At 35.7% G+C, this 26,084-nt stretch overlaps 1 protein-coding gene across 4 annotated transcripts in view; it reads right to left on the minus strand.

The window, feature by feature from the left end:
• The window catches only part of LOC131683828 (ras-specific guanine nucleotide-releasing factor 2-like), a 542,029-nt gene that overhangs the window by 377,020 nt on the left and 138,925 nt on the right, over positions 1–26,084 (minus strand). For 3 of the 4 annotated variants that reach the window (XM_058966164.1, XM_058966165.1, XM_058966163.1), the window contains exon 16: positions 16,251–16,436. The exons of the other annotated variant lie outside the window; for it this stretch is intronic. In XM_058966164.1, coding sequence (XP_058822147.1) covers positions 16,251–16,436 — 186 coding nt within the window. The remainder of the gene's footprint in view (positions 1–16,250; positions 16,437–26,084) is intronic. 4 annotated transcript variants of the gene reach the window in all.

Genomic DNA, 26,084 nt, shown 5'->3' on the forward strand with positions numbered 1-26,084 from the left:
AGATTTTTTTTTAAATAACTCTTTTTCCTTGAAAGTGCCCAACTTGAATTTTTGACGGCAGGTAGGCAACATAATTACCTATCTTGGAGCAAAATTTCATCCAAATCAAAGATGGGTTTTTTTGTAAATTGACTTTAAATTCTTAAGAACGATTTTTTTAGGGTAGGAGTCGAAGAAGAATTTTTTCAATATTTTTATTAAAAAATTTGACTAATTTTGTGAAAATTACTTCTACAACATTTTTATGTAGGATTTGTCAAAAGTTTGACCTTTTTCAAAAGACAGTCTAGATCATTTTTGAAAAAAAAAAACAAAGTACGCAAAGTGGCTTTTTGTGGCAAAGTATCATTAAAATCTGAGAGGATGCTGCCATCGTTTGTTCGAGTTGGCGCGAAATTAGTCAAATTAGATCCGTTTTTATCAGCCCCTTGGTGAATTTTAGGCTGATAAAACGATGACATTGACAAAATCGGCACATATTCTTTCTGGATCTGAAGAAACGAAGTCGAAACGCAAACAACTGGACTAACATTTTTTTTTCTTTTTAATAAACCGCAGCGGTTAATATATTCTTCTTTAGTCCCTCGACAAACCCTCATAACCCGTTCTGACCATTTAGTAAAAATTTATTTTAAGGAGGTCTTACAGTACAGTATTTTTATTTTCGTATATTTTACATCTCTAAGATAAGAAAAATATGCTAAAGAAGGAATTTACTCGAATTTGACTTGAACGTAGGCTAGAGCTCACCAAACGATTTTGATAGTGTTTGTTTTACAGATTCGTATTGGTATAGCTTCGTCTGCGGAAATTTGCGGATGCCATACCAAAATATTGCTTTTTGGACACTAAAATATTCGATAACTGCTAAGTTGTATGAGATACAAATAATCATTGCATATTTTTAAACGCAACACATTTTTTTCAAGAATAATATTTTTAAACCATGTACTGATGTAAGGAGAACAAGATTGGATGGTTTTACCTAAAATTGTCCGCTTTCAGCTATTTTTCCAAAAATAATTTCAAGTTGAAGTTCGTTTCCGTATTCTGGGGTGACTTTGATAATCTGCATGTTCACCCACATTAAGTAATTGATATCAATGTTTTTCATTCAAATGTTTGTTTAAACTAATTCTGGAAAAATACTCAATGTTAAATATATGTTAATTATATTATACAAAGTATTCAATGTACTGTATAATTCGAGCAACCAAAATTCGTATAATTTGTGTTTAACTAGAATAAAAGATTCTGAAAAAATGTAAAACTGCTAAAATTGTTTTATATCAGTGCTTTATCAATGTACAAAATGTTTCATTCATTTTCAGACGTTGGAATATTGAACAATAAAAAAAAGATGCGAATTTTAGCTTAAAATAATTTGAAATAATTGCCAACTAATTTCACAAAAAATTGTATTTAAAATAAACAAACTCTTAAAAGTAAATTTGGTACATACCACTCTAAAGGAAAATAAAAACTCGCTTGTAATTTATTACTCTTGCTCAAATCTGAGATTTATTTGTTTTATAAAAAATAAACACTTTACGAAGCTTCGTAAAAATAAGGTAAACTCAAATTTTGGTTTTTTGTAGTTTTTGTACCCAAAAACCGAACTAAATGCTGAAAAAGTATAACAAACCAGTATTTCATAAGTTTAGAGTAAAAATCATTTCAAATTAAAATGATTCGGTAGACTATTCTGGTTTAAAAATCGATCTAAGAAAAAAGTTTCGAGTGATCAAAGTCACCTCGGTTTATGGTACATTACAAAAATTCTGTATTCTCTTATGCAGAACAAAATCTTGGAACATTTTGAAATTCTGCAAAATTACCATTTTCAGGGGTATATGAAAGAAATCTCCACAAATGTATATTAAAATCGACAGATAGACACATAGTCTCTTCAGTAAATTAATACTAAAGATATGTATTGCAAACATCATCAAGCAAATTGCGTGCATCAATGCTAAAGAACATCCGACAGACAACTGTTTTAAGATGGTTATTGCATTACGCCTCGATAATAATGCATCGAGGAGACCGAGAGAGCTTATGGGCCTTTTTTGTGTGTAAAGTTGTTTCATGCACCTGCTCAAACAAACGACCTCTGGTCTGTGCTCGCTAGCGCGACCGACTCGCGGTTCGATGTGAATTGATTTTTGCTGTGGGCCGTGTTTGCAAACATTATTCCACAGCATAATGGCGGAGTTGTTGGACACGGCTCGCAGTGGAGGTCATTGTGTGTCGATTAATCGGTCGACTTCGTCATCGTGCTAATTATTTAAAAAAAAATGTTAGGGTAGAAGCCTATTAGTGTTAATTAATTATTGTGCTCATTTGAAAGTTTACATTCAAGTTTGTTATGAATATAAACCAAATTCGTTACTGATACTTTTTGCATGTATCAGGCAACTGGCAGTTGGGAAATTGTGTTCTGAGATGATTATGACTTTCATTGGTTTAGTTTTCGTTACAAATACATTGAAAAAAAATCAGTTTAGACAAGGAAAAGATTTTTTTTTAAATAACTCTTTTTCCTTGAAAGTGCCCAACTTGAATTTTTGACGGCAGGTAGGCAACATAATTACCTATCTTGGAGCAAAATTTCATCCAAATCAAAGATGGGTTTTTTTGTAAATTGACTTTAAATTCTTAAGAACGATTTTTTTAGGGTAGGAGTCGAAGAAGAATTTTTTCAATATTTTTATTAAAAAATTTGACTAATTTTGTGAAAATTACTTCTACAACATTTTTATGTAGGATTTGTCAAAAGTTTGACCTTTTTCAAAAGACAGTCTAGATCATTTTTGAAAAAAAAAAACAAAGTACGCAAAGTGGCTTTTTGTGGCAAAGTATCATTAAAATCTGAGAGGATGCTGCCATCGTTTGTTCGAGTTGGCGCGAAATTAGTCAAATTAGATCCGTTTTTATCAGCCCCTTGGTGAATTTTAGGCTGATAAAACGATGACATTGACAAAATCGGCACATATTCTTTCTGGATCTGAAGAAACGAAGTCGAAACGCAAACAACTGGACTAACATTTTTTTTTCTTTTTAATAAACCGCAGCGGTTAATATATTCTTCTTTAGTCCCTCGACAAACCCTCATAACCCGTTCTGACCATTTAGTAAAAATTTATTTTAAGGAGGTCTTACAGTACAGTATTTTTATTTTCGTATATTTTACATCTCTAAGATAAGAAAAATATGCTAAAGAAGGAATTTACTCGAATTTGACTTGAACGTAGGCTAGAGCTCACCAAACGATTTTGATAGTGTTTGTTTTACAGATTCGTATTGGTATAGCTTCGTCTGCGGAAATTTGCGGATGCCATACCAAAATATTGCTTTTTGGACACTAAAATATTCGATAACTGCTAAGTTGTATGAGATACAAATAATCATTGCATATTTTTAAACGCAACACATTTTTTTCAAGAATAATATTTTTAAACCATGTACTGATGTAAGGAGAACAAGATTGGATGGTTTTACCTAAAATTGTCCGCTTTCAGCTATTTTTCCAAAAATAATTTCAAGTTGAAGTTCGTTTCCGTATTCTGGGGTGACTTTGATAATCTGCATGTTCACCCACATTAAGTAATTGATATCAATGTTTTTCATTCAAATGTTTGTTTAAACTAATTCTGGAAAAATACTCAATGTTAAATATATGTTAATTATATTATACAAAGTATTCAATGTACTGTATAATTCGAGCAACCAAAATTCGTATAATTTGTGTTTAACTAGAATAAAAGATTCTGAAAAAATGTAAAACTGCTAAAATTGTTTTATATCAGTGCTTTATCAATGTACAAAATGTTTCATTCATTTTCAGACGTTGGAATATTGAACAATAAAAAAAAGATGCGAATTTTAGCTTAAAATAATTTGAAATAATTGCCAACTAATTTCACAAAAAATTGTATTTAAAATAAACAAACTCTTAAAAGTAAATTTGGTACATACCACTCTAAAGGAAAATAAAAACTCGCTTGTAATTTATTACTCTTGCTCAAATCTGAGATTTATTTGTTTTATAAAAAATAAACACTTTACGAAGCTTCGTAAAAATAAGGTAAACTCAAATTTTGGTTTTTTGTAGTTTTTGTACCCAAAAACCGAACTAAATGCTGAAAAAGTATAACAAACCAGTATTTCATAAGTTTAGAGTAAAAATCATTTCAAATTAAAATGATTCGGTAGACTATTCTGGTTTAAAAATCGATCTAAGAAAAAAGTTTCGAGTGATCAAAGTCACCTCGGTTTATGGTACATTACAAAAATTCTGTATTCTCTTATGCAGAACAAAATCTTGGAACATTTTGAAATTCTGCAAAATTACCATTTTCAGGGGTATATGAAAGAAATCTCCACAAATGTATATTAAAATCGACAGATAGACACATAGTCTCTTCAGTAAATTAATACTAAAGATATGTATTGCAAACATCATCAAGCAAATTGCGTGCATCAATGCTAAAGAACATCCGACAGACAACTGTTTTAAGATGGTTATTGCATTACGCCTCGATAATAATGCATCGAGGAGACCGAGAGAGCTTATGGGCCTTTTTTGTGTGTAAAGTTGTTTCATGCACCTGCTCAAACAAACGACCTCTGGTCTGTGCTCGCTAGCGCGACCGACTCGCGGTTCGATGTGAATTGATTTTTGCTGTGGGCCGTGTTTGCAAACATTATTCCACAGCATAATGGCGGAGTTGTTGGACACGGCTCGCAGTGGAGGTCATTGTGTGTCGATTAATCGGTCGACTTCGTCATCGTGCTAATTATTTAAAAAAAAATGTTAGGGTAGAAGCCTATTAGTGTTAATTAATTATTGTGCTCATTTGAAAGTTTACATTCAAGTTTGTTATGAATATAAACCAAATTCGTTACTGATACTTTTTGCATGTATCAGGCAACTGGCAGTTGGGAAATTGTGTTCTGAGATGATTATGACTTTCATTGGTTTAGTTTTCGTTACAAATACATTGAAAAAAAATCAGTTTAGACAAGGAAAAGATTTTTTTTTAAATAACTCTTTTTCCTTGAAAGTGCCCAACTTGAATTTTTGACGGCAGGTAGGCAACATAATTACCTATCTTGGAGCAAAATTTCATCCAAATCAAAGATGGGTTTTTTTGTAAATTGACTTTAAATTCTTAAGAACGATTTTTTTAGGGTAGGAGTCGAAGAAGAATTTTTTCAATATTTTTATTAAAAAATTTGACTAATTTTGTGAAAATTACTTCTACAACATTTTTATGTAGGATTTGTCAAAAGTTTGACCTTTTTCAAAAGACAGTCTAGATCATTTTTGAAAAAAAAAAAAACAAAGTACGCAAAGTGGCTTTTTGTGGCAAAGTATCATTAAAATCTGAGAGGATGCTGCCATCGTTTGTTCGAGTTGGCGCGAAATTAGTCAAGTATAGAAGTTGGATTTTATATCTTCTTTACCGACGCCACAAAGAGCTGACTCCATTATCTGAACTAGATATCGATTCATCAACTCATAAACCGGGGACCAACGGGTGTGCGTGGATGATCACGAAGGGATCAAGAGTTCATATGTAAACGTGTTTGTCGCGTGTATGTGGCTTCAAGTTTATGAATTCGATTTCATATATTCATGGTCACGCGGTTCGTCGAGATCGGAAAATGTATGTGTGTGTATGTATGTATGTATGTGGAAAAATAATGTCACCTCTGTTACTTAGGGATTTCTGGACCAATTTGCATACACTTAGTCTGAAATGAAAGATACAACCTTCCCATCGACTGCTATTGAATTTTAAATTTATTTTTAGTATACATGGGTATTGGTAAAACAAACTACACTGAAACCTCCATTTACGAACCAAACCGGGGGTTCGTAAATTGAGTTAGTTCGTAAAAAGTGTTCGTTATTTGGGATTTAGTTCGTAAAAAAAGTTTGCTTCACATTCTTATTAATATTCGTTGGTTGAGCAATATTCTCGATAACCCTGACAATATGGGTATTTTTGGAACGGGTTTGGCAAGTAGATGCTGAAAATGGACAATTGGAACCGTTTTGAAAATCAAGATGGCGACTTCCGGTTAAGCAATATTCTCGATAACCCTAACAATATGGGGATTTTTGGAACGGGCTTAACAAGTAGATGCTGAAAATGGACAATTGGCACCGTTTTAAAATCCAAGATGGCGACTTCCGGTTGAGCAATATTCTCGATAACCCTAACAATATGGGTATTTTTGGAACGGGCTGGCCAAGTAGATGCTGAAAATGGACAACTGGAAACTTTTCCAAGTTCGATATGACGATTGCCGGATGAGCATTATTCTTGATAACGAACAATATGGGTTCTATTTCCGTCATGCACTCGTCAACCCTATCCAGCAAATACCCATATTGTTGAGGTTATGGAGAATTGGATTCCAAAATGGCTCAAGACATCGTTTTCCGTCATGCACTCGTCAACCCCATTCCGAAAATACCCATATTGTTGAGGTTATAGAAAATTTATCTAAATCGGAAGTCGCCATCTTGGATTCCAAAATGACTCAAGACATCGATTTCCGTCATGCACTCGTCAACCCCATTCCGAAAATACCCATATTGTTGAGGTTATATAAAAATTTATCTAAACCGGAAGTCGCCATCTTGAATTCCGAAATGGCTCAAGACATCGTTTTCTGTCATACACTCGTCAACCCTATTCCGAAAATACCCATATTGTTGAGATTATAGAGAAGTTATCTAAACAGGAAGTCGCCATATTGGATTCCAAAATGGCTCAAGACATCGATTTCCGTCACATACTCGTCAACCCCATTCCGAAAATACCCATATTGTTGTAGTTATAGAGAATTTATCTAAACCGGAAGTCGCCATCTTGGATTCCAAAATGGCTCAAGACATCGATTTCCGTCATGCACTCGTCAACCCCATTCCGAAAATACCCATATTGTTGAGGTTATATAAAAATTTATCTAAACCGGAAGTCGCCATCTTGGATTCCAAAATGGCTCAAGACATCGATTTCTGTCATACACTCGTCAATCCCATTCCGAAAATACCCATATTGTTGAGATTATAGAGAAGTTATCTAAACCGGAAGTCGCCATATTGGATTCCAAAATGGCTCAAGACATCGATTTCCGTCATATACTCGTCAACCCCATTCCGAAAATACCCATATTGTTGTGGTTATAGAGAATTTATCTAAACCGGAAGTCGCCATCTTGGATTCCAAAATGGCTCAAGACATCGATTTTCGTCATGCACTCGTCAACCCCATTCCGAAAATACCCCTATTGTTGAGCTTATAGATAATTTATCTAAACCGGAAGTCGCCATCTTGGATTCCAAAATAGCTCAAGACATCGATTTCCGTCATACACTCGTCAACCCCATTCCGAAAATACCCATATTGTTGTGGTTATAGAGAAATTATCTAAACCGGAAGTCGCCATCTTGGATTCCAAAATGGCTCAAGACATCGATTTCCGTCATACACTCGTCAACCCCATTCCTAAAATACCCAACTCATATTAGTGTCAATTAACTAAGAATACATAAGTATATAACTTCATGCTGTAATGTACGAACTCAAACTTTCCAAAAAGAGTACGTTATTTCGAATTTAGTTCGTAAAAAAAGAGTTCGTGATTTCGAATTTAGTTCGTAAAAAAAGTTACGTAAATCGAATTTTACGTAAAAAAAGAGTTCGTAAATGGAGGTTTCAGTGTATGCTCAACAACTTTGCCAAAAAAGTTTTTTTTAAGTTTTCATAACTGACCAAACAAAAACTTTCTTCTCAGCTTTAGAGGGATTAATCACCCAACTAATACTTTTTAAATGCAAAAAAATATAAATAAAGTTTGCTGGAGACACAATAGCTAAAAAATGTTTTTTCGCGTTTCAAAGAATTTCTTTCACCTTTTTGACACTTTGGAAACACTGTGCAATGGTGGATCCTCCTGTGAATTGAAAATGTCCAAAACTATCGATTTTCAACTGCCAACAACTTGCCCTTCAATATAAAAAGTTCGCGAAAAGTTGAAAAAATTTCTATTTTGTCGCACCGACGGTACATTGAAAATGCCCAAAACTATTGATTTTCACTTACCAATAACTTCTTCAATATAATAAACTATCCCCAAAAGTTGAAAAAATCCATTTTGACACATCGTCGAACCCCCTGTGTATTGGAAATGTCCAAAACTATTGATTGTCAATTGCCAATAACTTTCCCTTCAATATAAAAATCTCCCGAAAAGTTGGCAAAAAATTCCATTTTGACGCATCGTCGGAACCACCCCCCCCTCCCGCCTCCATGTGCATATAAAATGTCCAAACTATTGATTTTCAACTGCCAACAACATGCCCTTCAATAGTTATTTATTTCTAAACAATTGAAAGTTAACCGCATCAACTTCAACTCCAATAAACGGGAAAGTAACGCAAAATGTATCGCGATAACCACCGATGAATTATCGACGATGACGATGAATCAGACGATACATTATCGTTAACGGAGTTTCCGATGACGTTGACGGGTGGTTAACGTTATCGACGATGACGATTAATTATCGATTAACAACACTGGATGGGATAGATTTTTCGATCCGCATTCTCACCACAAGAACACCGTTAGGTGTACCTGGGAATAAATTTCTCCACGTATCAGGTGTAACGGATTCTACTTCTCCGTATTGCGACATGTATTTTGCAATTAGATCAGGAGGGGTACGTGGCGATAGGTCATGTAGCTTTACATCTACGTAGTCTTTTTCTTTGCACGGGAATCTTAATCCCAACTTTATCACTTTCGGCCACGTGTTGTGTTGAAGTTGTTCTGCAAAACGAAACGTTCGGCTTGGGCTAACGTGTTGAATGATACGAGTACTACATTGCGAAGATGATGATACTGGAGATACATAACCTCCTTAAGCCTAAGCTGCATCTTCATCTTCAGCAGGTATTCCACTTCACGAAAACTCAATCGTATTGAACAGAATTTAAAATCAACGACCGCTGTGTTGGGTCGGAGCAGAGTTTTTTCGTCAACCTTACTCATGATGGTAAGAATAAATTAAATGTTTCCTTTGTGCTTCAGACATTGCACACTAGATCAAGAGATTGCTAGTTGTTGTTTACTTGGTTCGATTGTACGTCTGACTTGGGCAGAAGTAGAAAGTAGACTGGATATTGCAGATTATTTAAAGATTAAAATGACCCCATTCAGATAACAATCATGAAACCACGAAGTGTTGAAAAAACATATTGTTTCGGCAGCTGCGCCTGGCTTTGTACTTGCAAATGACTTCTTCGGTGACCTCGTCGTCGCCAGAGTGTGGAATTGAAGTTGTTCATTCCAGCTCACGTGGTTGATTAACTGTGAGACGAGCAGTAGTGACTGTAGTGTCCCCAAACAGCTGACCTACCGTACCTCCAAGCATATGTTTCGTACGTCAGAAAAAACTCACTTGACATTATTTTACATTGATTAAACGTACTGTACTGAGTACGAAAGACTGTCATTTCGGCTGTTACCGTGGATCAGCTGTATTAGTTACGGCGTCATTTTTTTTTATTTTTTTTTTATTTTTCTCGTGTTGTTTCGCAAAAACGTATTGTTTTTGCGAAACAACACGAGAAAAATGAAAAAATAAATAAATGACGCCGTAACTAATACAGCTGATCCACGGTAACAGCCGAAATGACAGTCGTCAACGATGTTCTCTACCGTGTATCTAATTCACACAAGATGAGCGACCTCTGCAATAACATAGCAAAAATAATGCTCGAAACTTATTGTACCCCCATACCTATTTGAACCCATTGCACTCTAATATTTTTCAGTCATTCATTTTATTCATTTCATCCAATTTATTAGTTTGACACCAATTAATTAATTCTATTAATTTTATAACTGTTTTATATCGCTAAATTTTCGGTTCAACCACTGAATTCCTTTTATTCTAGTTATCTTTACTTCTTTTTATTTATTTTACTTATTCAATTTAGTCAGTTTAATTCATTAATTTTTTTATCTAATTAATTCTATCCATATTAAAATTAATGATTTTGTTTAATTTATTCATTTTATTTATTTATTTCTTTTATTCTTTTATTATTTTATTCGTTATATTCAATGCATTCATTCAATCCGTTTCATTCATTTTATTAATTTTTTTCAATTTCATTTCATTAATGTTTTTAATTTTATTCATTTTTTTCCTGCTCATACATTGTATTCAATTTTTCGTTTTATTAATTTTATTGATTCTGTTCAGTCATTACTTTTATTCGCTTCATCGAATTTGTTAATTTGAATCAATTTAGTTTATTCTATTAATTTCACAACGTTTTTTATATTGTCTAATTTTTTACTCAATGAGCTTAACTAATCTGTCTTATTTGTTCTATTGATTTGATTTATACTAATCATTCTACTCATTTTACGAATTTTTCCTTTTTGTCTATTGTTTGCTTTAATAATTTTTAAATTTGTTTAATTGATTTTCTATAATTTAATTTGTTTATTACAGATATTTTTCGTTCAGAACTCGATAATGTGTTCATCCCACCTCTAGTAGGTTGCCTACATCGTATGAATTCTACAAACTGATGAATGATTAATTTTTTTTTGTGTAAGAAATATTTCATCTTACTGTTAGGCGGATTAAGCAGGTTATTTTACATAATATTCGTTTTACGTAACATTGTTACGAACCAAATTCGAAATAACGAACTCTTTGTTTTACGAACCAAGTTCGTAAAAAATTTTGAGTCCGTACAGTAGAACATGGAGTTTGAGTAAATCGATGGCTTGGAGCTATTTTGAAATCGAAGACGGCAACTTCCGATTTAGATAAAATCTCTATAACCGCAACAATATGAGTATTTTCGGAATGGGATTGACAAGTACATGATGGAAATTGATGTCTGAAGCCATTTTAAAATTGAAGATGGTGATTTCCGGTTTAGAAGAATTCTCTGTAACCTCAACAATATGGGCATTTTCGAAATGAAGTCGACGAGTAAATGACGGAAACCGATGTTTCAGCCCATTTAATAATTCAATATGGCGACATTCAGTTTAGATACATTCTCGATAACTTCAACAATATAAAATTTTGCTGATGGGGAAGTTGATATATTGGCCTTCAAAAAGACATCACCCAGCGATTTCCGTCATCTACTCGTCAAGCCCATTTCAATAATTCCAATATTGTTGAGGTTATAGGGAATTTATCTAAACCAAAAATTTTCATCATGGATTTTAAAATGGCTCCAAACTACCATTTCCATCATCTACTCGTGAAGCCCGTTCCAAAATTACCCATTATTAGGCTTTTTAAAAATTTTGCTCAACTAGAAGCAGCTAATTTTGGTTTTCAAATTGGCCCAAAATATCTATTTAGCCCACTCCAAAATATCGTTATCGTTATTGAGAATATTTTTAAACCGAAAGTCGCCATCCATTTTTATTTTTACATATTGTAATAATTTAATAGACCCACGCCTCCGTTAAGTTACCACAATGAGCCTTGTCAAATAAACGAAATTCAAAAAAAAGGAAAGGGGTCTCAGAGGCCCGGTTAGTTACAGTTAGAGCTTCCATTTCCCGACGGTTTTCAGCTTGCCGGGATTCGGGAAATAAATAATAAATTTCCCGGGAAATCCCGGGATCCCGGGAATACAGAATGAAAATAAAAAGGTTAATGATTCTCTTGAAAACAAAAGAATAAATTGAAAAGTTTTCAAACCCGTTTGATTGCATGTATATCTGTCCTAAAGCAATTGTCAGAAGATGGTGATTTGGTGGCCTATACATCATTCAATCATTTGATAACTCGTCAATAAGTTCCATTTCCGTCATAGTAACTAAGTGTGAATCAAAATCAAGCAGATAATGGACGAACTGTGCAGCGATGGATGAAGCCTACCATCGATTTTCTGTTACGGGCAAGTAGCTGGATTGCTTGATCCTATCACTTCAAAAATCCTGCCTGCATCCTTGAAAGCAACATTCAAAGAGTTTGGATGCGTATGATATTTGACAGATACAACGTTATGTATTTCTTTTCATACATCCAAAAATTTACAGATATTACAGATACTGTATAATAAATAAGACGAAATATGCATTCGATGAACCGACCAAATATTTCTGCAGACGTTCTAGAAACATTCCTTATTTTAAATAGCGTTTGCGTTAAGCATGATATCACTACAAACCATCCCAAGTTTTGTTAGTTTCAAAACTTGGGATGGTTTGTAGTGATATAATGCTATCACATCGATTTTTTAAGCAAGTAACGCAATTTTCCTTACTAATTTGATTGCAAGCCCTTTCATGCAAGATCTAACTATTAAAATAAACTATAAAAAGAACTGTTAAAAAATCTGATCAATCGGCTCATCGTGCGCATCACTAACGCTACTGTAAGGAAATGGTTCGGTACAACGGCCGGCAAATTAATCCATTTTTGAATGAAAAAATTAACATTCTTTAGCAATGGTTTGAGTATGGCGTGGACTATATACCTAAAAAAATAACGAAAACATATCAGTGAACCTAAAGATATATAGTCCGTTGGTCTGCAAATCAGTTGGAAAAGCACAATCTGCATTCACTACTCACTCCAAATGTTTGGTGGTAAAGATATTTTCTACAGAATTTCATTTGCAGGATCTAAGTCTATTGGAATAAATTAAAAATCTTTTTTCCCGAGATTCCCGATTCCCGGGAATGAGAAAACACAATATCCCGGGAATCGGGAATCCCGGGAAATCCAAAAATCCCGGGATTCCCGGGAAATAAATTCCCGGAATGGATGCTCTAGTTACAGTTCTCTAGTTTCAATGGACTTGTAATTTGAAATACAAAGGATGGAGCGTTTTCGGGCTTTCGATTCCCTCAATGACAAAAGGACAAAAAAGAGGCTTTTGGTTTCATTGGGTTTTATGAGTGATTCTTCTTGAAGTCACAATTTTAGCTTACCATATTGGGGTTTAAGAAGAATCTATATCGAGTTTTTTTATGAACTAATTCGATTTATGAACCCTCGGTTACATTCATAAATGGAAGTTACAGTGTATCGCCAAAACAAAACAAAAAACGCCAAATGTTAAAAAATGTTTGTTTTTTAACGAATTAACCTTAATACAAACGGCATTCGGACGACGGACCTATTCTATTTATAAAACCCATTCGACCATACGACTTATTCGGTCAAATGGAATTTGGTCTAGAGACATTCGGCATAGCGACCGATTTTACCTGATGGCATTCGGCCAAACGATACGTAGCTCAATGCACAGTGGTTCAGAATGCCAATTTAGCAGGAATTTTAACTTTTTGCTAAAATTAAATGACTTAGCCCTACAACATGTTTGGCAAAGTTGTTGTGCTTTGCAAGGACCTTCTTTTTGTTTAAACCGATGCTAGGGTGGTTCTAACTTTAGCAATATTTACAATAGAACTTTTTAACGGTTTGAGATAGAGGTTTACTGTCTTCGATGAAGTTGTAGAGCAACACATTTTAGACGAATTTGCTGAAGACATGCAAGCTCTAGCTTTTATATTTTCCATTGCACGAGAAATTCAAATGTGAGCTTTAGGGTGTTCCTTAAAAAACGGTTTTATTTCTATAACTTTTGAAGTTTTTATTTTACTCTAAAGTACCCTTTGGACAACTTAAATATTAATTTAGGGCGCATAATTTGCTTTTAAACGCCAACTACTTAACCTTTTTTGTTTTAAAGTTATAAGAACTTTTATATAAAAAATATAACTTTTTCAAATAGAATTATCTTCGATTCGGGTACACAATATTGAATACTGTTGCTTTCATATGAAATAGCATGCTTTGTAGTATAGGTCACCAAAATGGCAAATACGATATTTTTTTATATATTGCAATATTTACTCGAAAAATTGTTTATTTTTAGTAATAAGTATATATAACTTTCTAATGAGCGAAGCTAGAGTTTCAATATATTAAGACAAATTTAAAACTGAAAAAGTTATACAAAGAAACCCATTTTTGAAGAAACACCCTAAATTTTTTTGGTACATTTTTTGTAAGATGAAAAGTATACGACATAGAGTTTCAGTGTCTTTGACAAAGTTTTTCAAAATTTCATTATCTTCAATTTTGTGGAAGACAGCGAAACTCTATCTCGAACCATTAAAAATTTATTTTCTGAGCCACCCTACCCACTATTTAAAATAATAGAAAAGTATTGTAAAGTCCAATATTTTATCATGAAAACGAAACTACATTTTTTATATTGTTCACCGTGAAAGTAATTTAAACATATTACAAAGAATCAATTCAAGAAAAACCAAATTTTTAATATAACTTTTTCAGTTTTCATTCTTTTACAACCTATCCTTCAGATGTTTTTCAGAGTTTTTGAAGACGAACATTTTCTTCTAGTACATCAAAGCTCTAGCTTTTATTGTTCAGAAGATATAAGCACTTAATATTTCAAAAATAGATTTTTTTAAATCGATTTTATGAAATTTTAAAAAATATCGTGTTCGCCATTTTTTGCTCAATTATAACTCTAATCATGACCTTATTTATAGTTCAAAAAGAATTATCTTTTATTTGCCCCAAATGAGTGATATTGTTATTCAAAACAAACCCCATTTTTGGCGAAAAAGTGCCCATAACTTTTTATATAATGCCATGAAACAAATTATTCGCCCTGAAACAATCTTAAAGTTGTCTGAAGACTACTTCAGTTTTTAATGAATACAGCAAAAGTTATTGGAATAAAACTGTATTTCGAAGAAACACCATAAGCTCCGGCTTTAAATTTATTTTAAAATAAAAAGTATGACAGATAGAGCTGACATGTCTTCAGCAAACTTTTCCAAAATTTATTGTTCTACAACTTCGTTGAAGGTCGTTTGGCTCTAGCTAGAATGATTAAAAAGTTAATTTTTTGATCTTGGTAAAATTAGAACCACCCTAACTGTTGTTTTAACAAAAAGAGGGGGCTCATAAACTACGAAAACTTTTCCAAAGACTTAATAAGGCTAAATTGTTTAGTTTTAGTAAAATCTCAAAATTCCTGCTAAATTTGCATTCTGGACCACTGTGCAATGGCATGAGCGTTAGATCTAAACAAACTAGGCACACATTATCCAATCATCTGCTATGGTTTTTTTATAACAATGAAAATTAAGTTTTTAAAATGTTTTATAGAGTAATGTGAATAATTGATCTCAAGGACCTGTTTTCTAGTATTTTCATTATTTTCAGAAAATTTGCATATTTTTGTGAACTAAAGAATTACACCTACTTTCATCAGCATTTTGTAGATTATTTTTCCAATCGTTTACACTCGATTTTGTTTTTCGTCGGAAACCACGATCATGCCCAAACACACATCTCCTAGGATATATCAAGCTTAGCCATTATACTTTATACACATATTCTAAGAATGTTTGCTATGGCTTTAGAAAACTGGTCTTTCGCAAAATAATTTCCCTGAAAATATGTTTTTTGATGTGTTTTTGATATAGTCACTTTAAGGCAATATTCAGGCATCTGCAAATTTTAGTTCACACACAAGCAACCCAAGCTAACCAAACACCGACGACGGTAAACACACTGGCATTTCAATTCAATCTCCGTTTGACCGCTATGTTTTCCCAAAATGGAATATATGATTGCTCCAGAGAATCGACAGTGAACGAATGATAAAAAAATGAGTGTCAACAGAAATCACGAGTAACCATGTACCAAACAAACAGTCGCAGAGAGCAATGAATCGGAACGAACAGGAACATTTCGGACGCAAGTTTTGACGAATAAAAACAAGTACCAACAGAAGAAAAACAAATAATTTGAAAACAATTTTCCACCACCGAGCGGACCGAGAAAGAAGAGTAAAAAGAAGACCGTAACAAATCGGATGCGAAAAAACGTAACTAGCACGATGTTTAACATAGCAATAATAATTTGCGAAACTTTGAACGGAAAAACAAACCAGAATGGAAACAGAATCCTTTGAAAACAGTTACGGACCGAGAAAACGGAATGAACGAGTAAAAAAATGTTTCCAAGGAATAGAACAAGTCTGTCTGTAACGAGTCAGCCGAAAGGAAGAAAACAAACAAACAAACGGAAAAAAAACAAGAGAAAGACGGAACAGGAAGATAGCGCAGAACAGATGTCTGTTGGACCTTGCGTCGGATCCGGTGTTGCAATAGCCATCAGTACATTACCTGCGTTGTGATTGTCGGTAGGATGTGATTACGACTCCCACTTTGCTCGAACAGTGCGGGACGTGGTCATGCTGCATCGACGCCCGAGACGAGAGGGTGTTGAGCGAGACACCACCCACCGAACCGCGGGGCGTTGTGAAGATCGAAGTGGTCATGTCATCATCGCTCTCGGAGAATCGACGTGAACTGATTCGTACATTTTATTCGTTTGTTTGCACGATTTTTTTTTCGTTTTGTTTTGTTCGTCATGTGATAGATTGTACAACGGATCCAGAGGGATGAGAAAAAATGCGATCAGTCGGTTAGTTAGCATATTGGCACCACAATTGGCTAAAGCAGAGAATTTGATATCGATACGGCTGCACGAGCACATCCAGTAAGCTTTAAAACATTAATTTAGAGGAAACCGTTCAAAAATAGGGGCTCATGAATAGGATGAGAATATTGGTCAGGTTTCCCCTATACATCGATAAAAATAGTTGAAACAGCAATAAAAAAGCTTAACCACATAATTTGAATGGACATGCGAATATTATATAAAATAGGCACATTTAATGTTTAAATTATTAGCGAATATCATGTTTCACGTTGAAAAAAATAGAATTGAAGCAGTGGTTGCTTCAATGACGTAATCGTTAACTTTTATTTATTTGGAATGGTATTATCAAACGGATCCAGTAATGTTGCTCTTTCGCAGTTCAATGCAGATAGCTTGGATCAAGCTTATGTTACTGAGAACAGTTGTTCTACGCGCATACTAACACACTTTCACGGTCACTCTTAACTCTACCAGCATACTTTGAGTCTTTAAAACTACTCTCAAACCGAGCCAAATAGCGGACTGCATTTTTGTACCTCTGTTTATATGGGTCATTGTGAGTGAAAACGATGGGTGATAAGAACTTCGCAATTTCGTGCGATAAATTTGATTGCAAAATAATAACACTGTATCTGGGTGGAATTTGGTTCCGATATTAAAAGTTCAATAAAATAGATATTGTTTAAAGTGGGCATTTGACTGTAAATAAGTTAAAAATGTTTTTGCAAGAAAATATGTAATTCGATATTGAGTGATGTAGTAATCAGGTACAAAATGTAGGTATGTTAATCAAGGTGAACAAATACGTTATATCGATAAAAAAGTGAATAAAAAACTAGCACATCACTTGATATAAAAAATTTGGTTTAAAGTGCTCGATATATGTTAAAATACGAATAAAACCCAATGGAATATCTATACGGCAAAGCTTGATCATAAATTTATGGTAAAGACTGAACCGTTTAGGAAAATACCAAGTTCGGGAAATCGTGAATAACACACCTCGTATTTATGAACCTGTTCGTGTCCTCAAAAAACTAGTTCACACCCAAAATATAAAATATTGTAATATGTGGTTGGTTTACCGAGCTTTCCTGAACATGTTTAGTTTCATAATTGTGGAACACAGTGCTTTGTATTACCTATATCGACTAAAAGAGCCGATGTTCATGAATTCGTAATGTATCTTCATGTTTTCGTGATATTTCATCATGGCAGAGTAATATGATTTATGCTCAAAATTTCAGAAACTTTGTCGCGATTTTTGTAACTTCTGTTCACGTTATCGTGACATCTCCTTGAGGAAGAATTTACTATCAGATTTTTCTGGCAGAGTAATTTGACTCATGTTCATGTATTCAAGTCACGTTTTACGTATCTTCTATTAATATTATCGGGTTATTCTTGAGGTCACTATCATACTTTTCTGGCAGAGTAATTTGATTCATATTCATGATTTCAGCATCTTAGTCACGATTTTTGTAATTTCTATTCACATTATCGTGAAATTTTATTTATAAGTTTACTGTCGGATCGGTCAGTCATGACCAATGTACTGGGAATCATGAACTATAAATAATGTGTTATGCTTTTGCGAACTATTTCATTGTGAGTCATAACTAATATACTAGGACGTATGAACTAGTTCACGAATCCACAAAGAATATTCAATGATTTTCAGAACTATTTCACGAGCACGAATGAAGAATATTGACCAAAATGCCAGAAATCGTGAACCAACTCATGCTAACATGAATAATATTCTGAGTTCTGTAAAATTGTTCACGTGAACATATTAAGATCGTGTACAAAATAGTATGTTTTATGAACTTTTATGATTACGTGAACGATTTCATAAGAACTAATAGTGAATTGTGTCTTATATATATTAAGAATCATGAACTAGTTCACGAGACACGAGTGTTCATTTTGTTAACAATTTCATAACCAATAAAACCAGATCATGATCAAGATGTAATAAATCATGAATCAGTTCATGGCGTATAGTCGAGCCGTTAACAATGGAAACCGTGACTGAATTTCACAAAACAAAAAACAGATACCTCCACTAGTAAATGCCTTATGAATGCGTAACGGATGGAAAACTGAACATAATTATGAAACACATGATTTTCCTTGATCGTATTTTAGTACCGTAAAATGTAACTGTTCCAGAATTCATGGTACTTTATTCTCGAAGTTGGGAACATTTTTTCTATGCACTTTCAGAATAAGCTACATGACCCTTTCACAATCAGCCTGCGTCCTCATATCGTAAGATCAGAAGTAGGGTTCGTAGTACCGACCCTTTTTGGCGAGAACCGGTACTACGTACAGAAGCCCTCGGTACCGGTAAAGTTCCAGTACTGGAATATTTTTTTTTCAAAGCATTCGAGAAACGCTTCAAAGTCAAATTAAATGTTCAAAATGTTCAATCTTATTCTCAAATGATTGATTCGTTCTGATCAACAAAGTATGTTTATTGTTTTTAATTGGTTCGGAATAGCATGTCACTTTTAGCAGAAAATATTTTTCGGAAATGGGTTTTTCTTTTATTCCAAAATCTAGACTACTTTGAAATTAATAGCTGCTCAGCCGTGCGACTTTTGTCGACCTTAACAGATGGTAAATGTAAGAAACTCTAGATTCAACAGTAAATCAAAGCGAAAATGGCAGTAAATCCAGTCAGGTTGCTCGCATTTCCTCTCGGCATAATCGCTTTGCTGTAGATTAGTTGCAACCTTTATGCGGTTTGCCTGCTATTCTCTTATGCATACCCAGGTAAACTAAGGAGTTATGCTGACTTTTCCGATTCTCAAACATTACATATCGCTCCTTTCGAAACAGTTCACCAACTCTAAAATTGTTAGCTACTAAATCGCTGTTCGTTCTTTTATAGATAAAGATCTAAGAGCAAATCAAATACAGACATGACTTAGGCCACAGTCTTATTACGCGCCACCCAGTGAATGAGGTGAACCAATCAGAATGTTGCTAATAAAAAAATCAAAACAAATTTTTTCGTCTCTTATGCTAGATGTTAATACTTTTAAATTTAGTACAAGATCGTTGAAATTTTATTTCGACCAATTAGTGCTGGAATTTGAACATTACAGTACAAAGTGAGTTAGCAATGTGTAACTTCTAGAATTAATATGATGATGGCTCCACATCATCCCCCCAAAAAGGCGTAAGCTGAACGATTTATCTAAAAAATAATTAATATATTTAAAAGTCACCTTGCAGACCGATATTTTGATACGGGTCCCCCTACAGAGTCCACATATTTTTCATAAAAAAATTGTGTCGTATCGAAAATACCGGTACTGGCTTTTTTTCAGTACCGGTATTACGTTACTAACTACGAAACCGTCAAAACGAAGATCTCTGTATGTATGGATAATGATCTTGCGAAAATTTGTCTCCACGCGGAAAAAAGTGTTGCTTGAATAAAGCTCAATGGATTCGGGAACAATCATGTACGTTACGAAAATAGAACCATTATGAAAAAATGCAATCATTTCTTACGTGACGCTCAAATAATGCCTACATTTCTGAATATTGTTTTTTCTTGCTATGCTATTACCAAATACGTGTTTTTGTTTTTGAACTATTTCACTATAACTATAACTTGAAATGTTATTCACGAATGCATCTCTGCCTCGTGAACTAGTTCCCGATTTATGGTCTATTGGGAACGATTTTTCATTCCTGTTCGTGAAATCATTCACAAAATCGTATGGTACCGCCTTTCATACAATTTCGTTTCTGGTCGAACGTGAACTATTTCACGAAACTTTAAATATTATTCCCAGATTCACGAACTAGTTCACATAATGTGCAATTTAGTGGCTGGTCGTACATGAACTACTTAACGAAACTCGTAATATTATGCATGGATTCACGAACAAAAAGTTTAGTGTATGGTTGCACGTGAACTATTTCACGAAACTCGGATTAACATGATATGTGTTCACTGCGTGTAAGTCTGATCGTAAATTCAAGAACACAATATCACGACAACGTACAGAGAAATAACGGAAACCGTCACTAATCTCCTTAAATCATGAATATGAGTAACGTTACTTTTTGTGGAAATCCAACGGCACTCACAAAAGCACAATGTCACGATAACGCGAAGATAAATTAAAAAATCGTGACCAAGCTCCTAAAATCATGTATGAGTTCACTTCGCGTGAAAATCAGATACTGAATTCAAAAACGCGTAATCACATAGCTTACAAAGAAATTAGAAAAATCGGGAATAAGCTCTGGAACAAGCATTACTGAGTTCGCGGAACTTGAATCTTTATAAAATTACGCTTCGAATTCGCTTCTCTTTGAACAATTCAGTACAAGATTTCGGGATTCAAATCAAGAATTTGAATGTAAATCCATGTATTTTTGTTGTGAATTAGTTGTGTGAAAACATAAATGATTTGACGGATTCGAAATTTCACAGTTATGATTTCAAGAACTTGGTGACGATTTTCGTAAATGGTTCAGTTCACGAAATCGTGATTTTTTGTTCATGAATTTATGGACAGATTTTTTTCCTAGATACCTAGGAAGATGGGTATATCAGAGTCACTCGAAAACACAAAAAGCACCAAACATCTAATATCGAAAAGCGACGACGACATGGACGCAAACACGATCAAGGGAGAAGGCAGACTGAGCGGTTAGCAAGTAGCAGAGGGTAAACCAGACCATTACTCACCACCGAGAAAGATATTTAACACAAGAAGCGACATACAGTGCATCCGGAATAGACGACGGCAATCATATTCGTTGAATTTTTTTACCTCATGAATTGTAAAACAAATTGTATCTTTGAAATGCATACTATTTTCAAAAAAGGCGAACCATTGAGGTTGAAACCTAAATAAATAATTCTAAATTTAACCTTCCACAAACCCCGTGTTGATGAAATTGCGAAATAATTGGAACGGGGCTTCATAGACCAGTACCTAAAAACCTTAAAATCATTTTACAAAAAAAGCAAAAAATTGAAAACGCTTCCTAAAAAATGATAATTGTTGCTAGGACGAAACTAGTCTAAAAACACTTTTCTCGCAATCTTTTATTATCACACCAAACCATGTAGAAAATATTTATTGCTTCGGAAAAGGAATCGAAGCATTTTTTAGCTTATTCGAACATTCGGGGTGTTAAAACTCGAAGAAAGCAATTTCTGAGAAAAATTTTTTAGACATTTTAATATGAGACGTCAACATCTAGTGTAAAAACAAACTAAAACCGTAAAAAAATCTTTTTGTCCCAGGGCATGAAACGTCAAGATATGATATCAAAATAAAAAAGTTTTTTATTGTCCCATTTTCAAATTATAGTTATACCAATTATAGATATGACGAAAAAGTAAATAATCAGCATTCGAATAACCCTAGTAGCCAATCGCCAAAATATCAGGCCCGTACTTGCACATTGCCAGTCTAATGAGCAAAAGCAAATTAAAGAAATTTTTCAATTCTATTCGCTAATAAATAACATCCAAAAGAAATTCAATGTAAACCAGATAGTGGTAAGTTTAGTTATTATTATTTTGTATTTTAAGTGCATACTATATTTTATTGTAGTTATAAAACGGTCTACTCTTGTTCGACGACCGTAAATAAATAAATAAATAAATAAATAAATAAATAAATAAATAAATAAATAAATAAATAAATAAATAAATAAATAAATAAATAAGTAAATAAATAAATAAATAAATAAATAAATAAATAAATAAATAAATAAATAAATAAATAAAGGTATAGTTGTGTTCATAACCCAGTGGGTACGTCTCTACTGTGAGAGGCAACCAATAAGCACCGACGCGCGACACCATACACCATGTCTCTGCGAGGAGAGCGCAACACACGGCACAGTGTGTGTGTCTAGTCTTTACTGCGAAAGCGAGCGTAAACCGTCAGCAGTAATGTAACAACTTTCGCATGAGGCGATCCGCACATTTTAAAATGCAAATATCTATCGATGTACTCCGTTTGAGATGACAACGTGTGTTGTCAAATTCGTTGAAATATTTTAGGTAGTGATTTTTTTAAGAATTTTTAAGAACGAAAATTTCGGCCGAACGGCGAGACCGAGACGCACGCTGTAGCGCCACAATGCCGCGAAAACTGGAGCCACACGGTAAACAACGGCCAGCTTACTGGTGGAACGAAACTCTCAGGATGCTACCCGCTGCTTGTCTCAGAACCAAAAACCGGGATCAGAGAGCAGAATCGGTGTCAGCCTTTCGGGAAGCTAGGGCCGCTTTAAAACGGGAGATTAAATTTAGCAAGTGATATTGCATCAAGGAGCTGTATCGAGAAGTAGACGCCAATCCCAAGGGCAATATGTACCGAGTCGTGATGACGAAAATGAAGGGCTCGTTGACGCCAACCAAAATGTGCACGGGTAAGCTGAAGACAATCGTCCCAAGCAACACTTGCAACATGTAATGGCCGCGGTTTGTTGCATAACCATAAACTTTTGCTGGTGCGCTTTTTTAGTTGCTAAATCAGTTGAATAATGGTTCATGTGCGCTAATTTTCAACGAATTTAGTTGTAGAAACTGTTAGTCAACAAGCGGTGCTGCTTGGGGTTGTGGGTCTCTTTCCGAAGCACGATTCAACTGCCTGCCACCGATACCGGCAAAGAAGAAGCAGCAAACACGGACGATCGGCAAGTGACTAATGATGAGCTCGCAGAAACATCGAAGCGCCTGAAACCAAAGAAATGAAGGCAACTTCCCCGATATGTGGAATGTGCCAAACCAAGGGAAGCCACCGAGTGATTCGACCTCGTATGGGCCCATATGTATGCTGGATACACTCGGAAATCACCTGGAAAGAATTAACAGGCCTACGAACTCCACGGACGGCGAACGCGGACTTTCCAAGATGCAGTTCGGATTCCGCAAAGGAGCATCGACAGTGGATGCAATTCGTACAGTGCTCGAGGGCGGAGAAGGCAACTAATCGGAAACGAAGAGGAGATCGATACTGTGCTGTGTTCAGGATAGTTGTGAAGAATTGTTCGTTTATTTAAGTAAAGGCTTTAACCTCATTGGCCATTCGCCTTGAGCATTGTGAAGAATGTATTTAACAGCGCCAGCTGGGAAGCCATCGCTGCAGCGCTGCACAGAATGAGAGTTCCCGACTATTTATGCCAGATCCTGAAGAACAGAGTGCTGCTGCACTGCTGGGCTTCATTTTCGGTCTATTTCTTTTGAACGAAATGTACGATAGGGTCTTGACACTGTGGCTGCCTAGGAAAGTGAAAATCGTGAGTTTCGGAGACGACGTGCCACTAACGGTGCTGGGTGAGACACATGAAGAAACGGAGGTTTCTGTGGCGGAGACAATAGACGCGATCGAGAGCTAGATGAACGCGGTAAAGCTGCAGATAGCTCAACTACAAGACGGATATGTTGTTGATCAGCAACTGCAAAACGGTTCAGTGGATGCAGATCGACGTAGGAGTAAACGTAATTGCATCGATGTGTGCACTGAAGCAATTGGTAATGATAATCGACGACTGATTGATCTTCAACAACCACGTTGACTTTGCCTGCGAAAAATCGGCGAATGCAACGAATGCAATCGCGAGGATCGTGCCAAAATCCGGCGGCCCGAGAAGCAACACGAAACGTTTGCTATCCAATTTTTCGCTATCGATACTGCGATATGGGGTTCCCATCTGGGGTGCAGCGCTGAAAATCAAGCCAAGTTATCGCCGAAATGATCCCCATCTGCACCACCCATAAATAATCTCTATTTGCATCTGCATGAAGCATATCGAGTGCTACAATCGAAGAAACACCAGAAACGTGAGGAAGATGGTGAAAATCGATTCAGTAGCGAAGTGGCAGCAGGAATGGGACAAGACGGAGAAGCGAACGTGGACCTGTCGGTTCATCCCAAACTTGTCGACGCGGGTCAGTAGAAAGCACGGAGAAGCGAACTTCCATCTGACACAGCACCTGTCGTGCCAAAGCTGCTTTACGAAGTTTCTTAATCGGTTCGAGCACGCAACCCCTCCATTGTGCCTGGAGTGTGAGAACATCGAGGAGACACCGAGGCATGTGGCCTTTGAATATCCGAAGTTCGAAGTGACGCGCAGGGAGATGCTGGAGCAGAAGGATCGGGCATCAACCCGGATAGTGTTGTCTACAGAATGACAAGCGACATAAACACGTCGATAGAGACGCTGATCACGACTGACTTACAGTGGAAATGACGTGATGAACAGCGAGTAACGGTTTCGGGAAAGCAATCACCGCCGGCAAACTCTCCGCCGGGGAATAGTCGAGTAAACTGCGACAGAGTGCCGGGTATGGGTCGTCGAGGCGCCAGCGAACTGGACGCCACGACCCACCCGGAATTGCAGGACCGACCACGGCAACCTATCGGGTGGTGCGAGAGAAATATAGCGAAAACCAAAAAGAACCGGTATCGGAAAAGCACTCTCCGTTGGCGTAAGCTAAATTCACCGCAGGGGCAAGACTGAGGAGACCGCGGCGTGACACTACAGTCGTGGGTCGTCGGGGTACAAACGAATCGGACACTGTTTGGCTAGATTTCGCGAAAACTTCTCCCGTCAGGAAATTCTCCATCGGAGTAGGCTGGGCCCATCGACGAGTAGTTCGCGAACAAGTAGGGAGCTCGAAGAGAAAGTGTTGCTAAATGGAACAACGGCTCAGTAAAATAGACAATCTGAAGTTTGCCGTCAAGATTGTCTTCGTTGGGCAAGAGCACTAATTCTCGATTCACAGCTAGCTTTCCTACTGCCATACAGAAATTGCCACGTTGCGTGGATGGTCGAAAACTGGTAGTGTGCCGAGGAGGTGTTCTGTAACCCCAATGAAAGAACTAACTACTAAGTAGTTGGATTAGAGTGTGTGCTGTACACATGAAAAAACACCTCCCAAAAGTAATACCGTAAGGTAGCGCCGGGGAGGAATCTGGTTCCGTGCGAGAGTAGCTGTTCCAGCGGGTCGGGTAGCTACCCAAATCCGTTCTCTGAGCTGTCGGTCTTTGTACATTTTTTCGTGCTCAGGGTGTTTCGAACTTTTTTCAGCGCGCTAAATAGATCGCAGCTATTTTGCGATCTCGACGAACTGAACCAAATGGTGTATAACACTCAGCCCTCCGGACCTCTGTTGGAAAATCGATTTTGGAGTTATTTCATAGCTTTTCTTTGTATGAGAAATACAAAAAGATGTGTACTGACTTTGGGTCGATTGTCAATGGTTTAACCAGTTTTTGACCGTCTAAAATCTCGATTTATCCTTCGACGAAGTGTTTTTGATTCCGAGAGGTTCTGACAGTTCTTTGTCAGCTTCTTTCTGAACGGATTCCTAAGTTTATTATACCATCGTAAACGGATGGATTTATTATTTTTGCGATACATACCGATCCATTTCCTTGATTATACATAGCAGATGAATTGGCTTCGTTGTGACACAAAATGTGTACCGATTCAAGTAAAATTTGCATCATTCGACT

Source organism: Topomyia yanbarensis, chromosome 2 (genome assembly GCF_030247195.1).
Source record: "Topomyia yanbarensis strain Yona2022 chromosome 2, ASM3024719v1, whole genome shotgun sequence".
Lineage (NCBI taxonomy): Eukaryota > Metazoa > Arthropoda > Insecta > Diptera > Culicidae > Topomyia > Topomyia yanbarensis.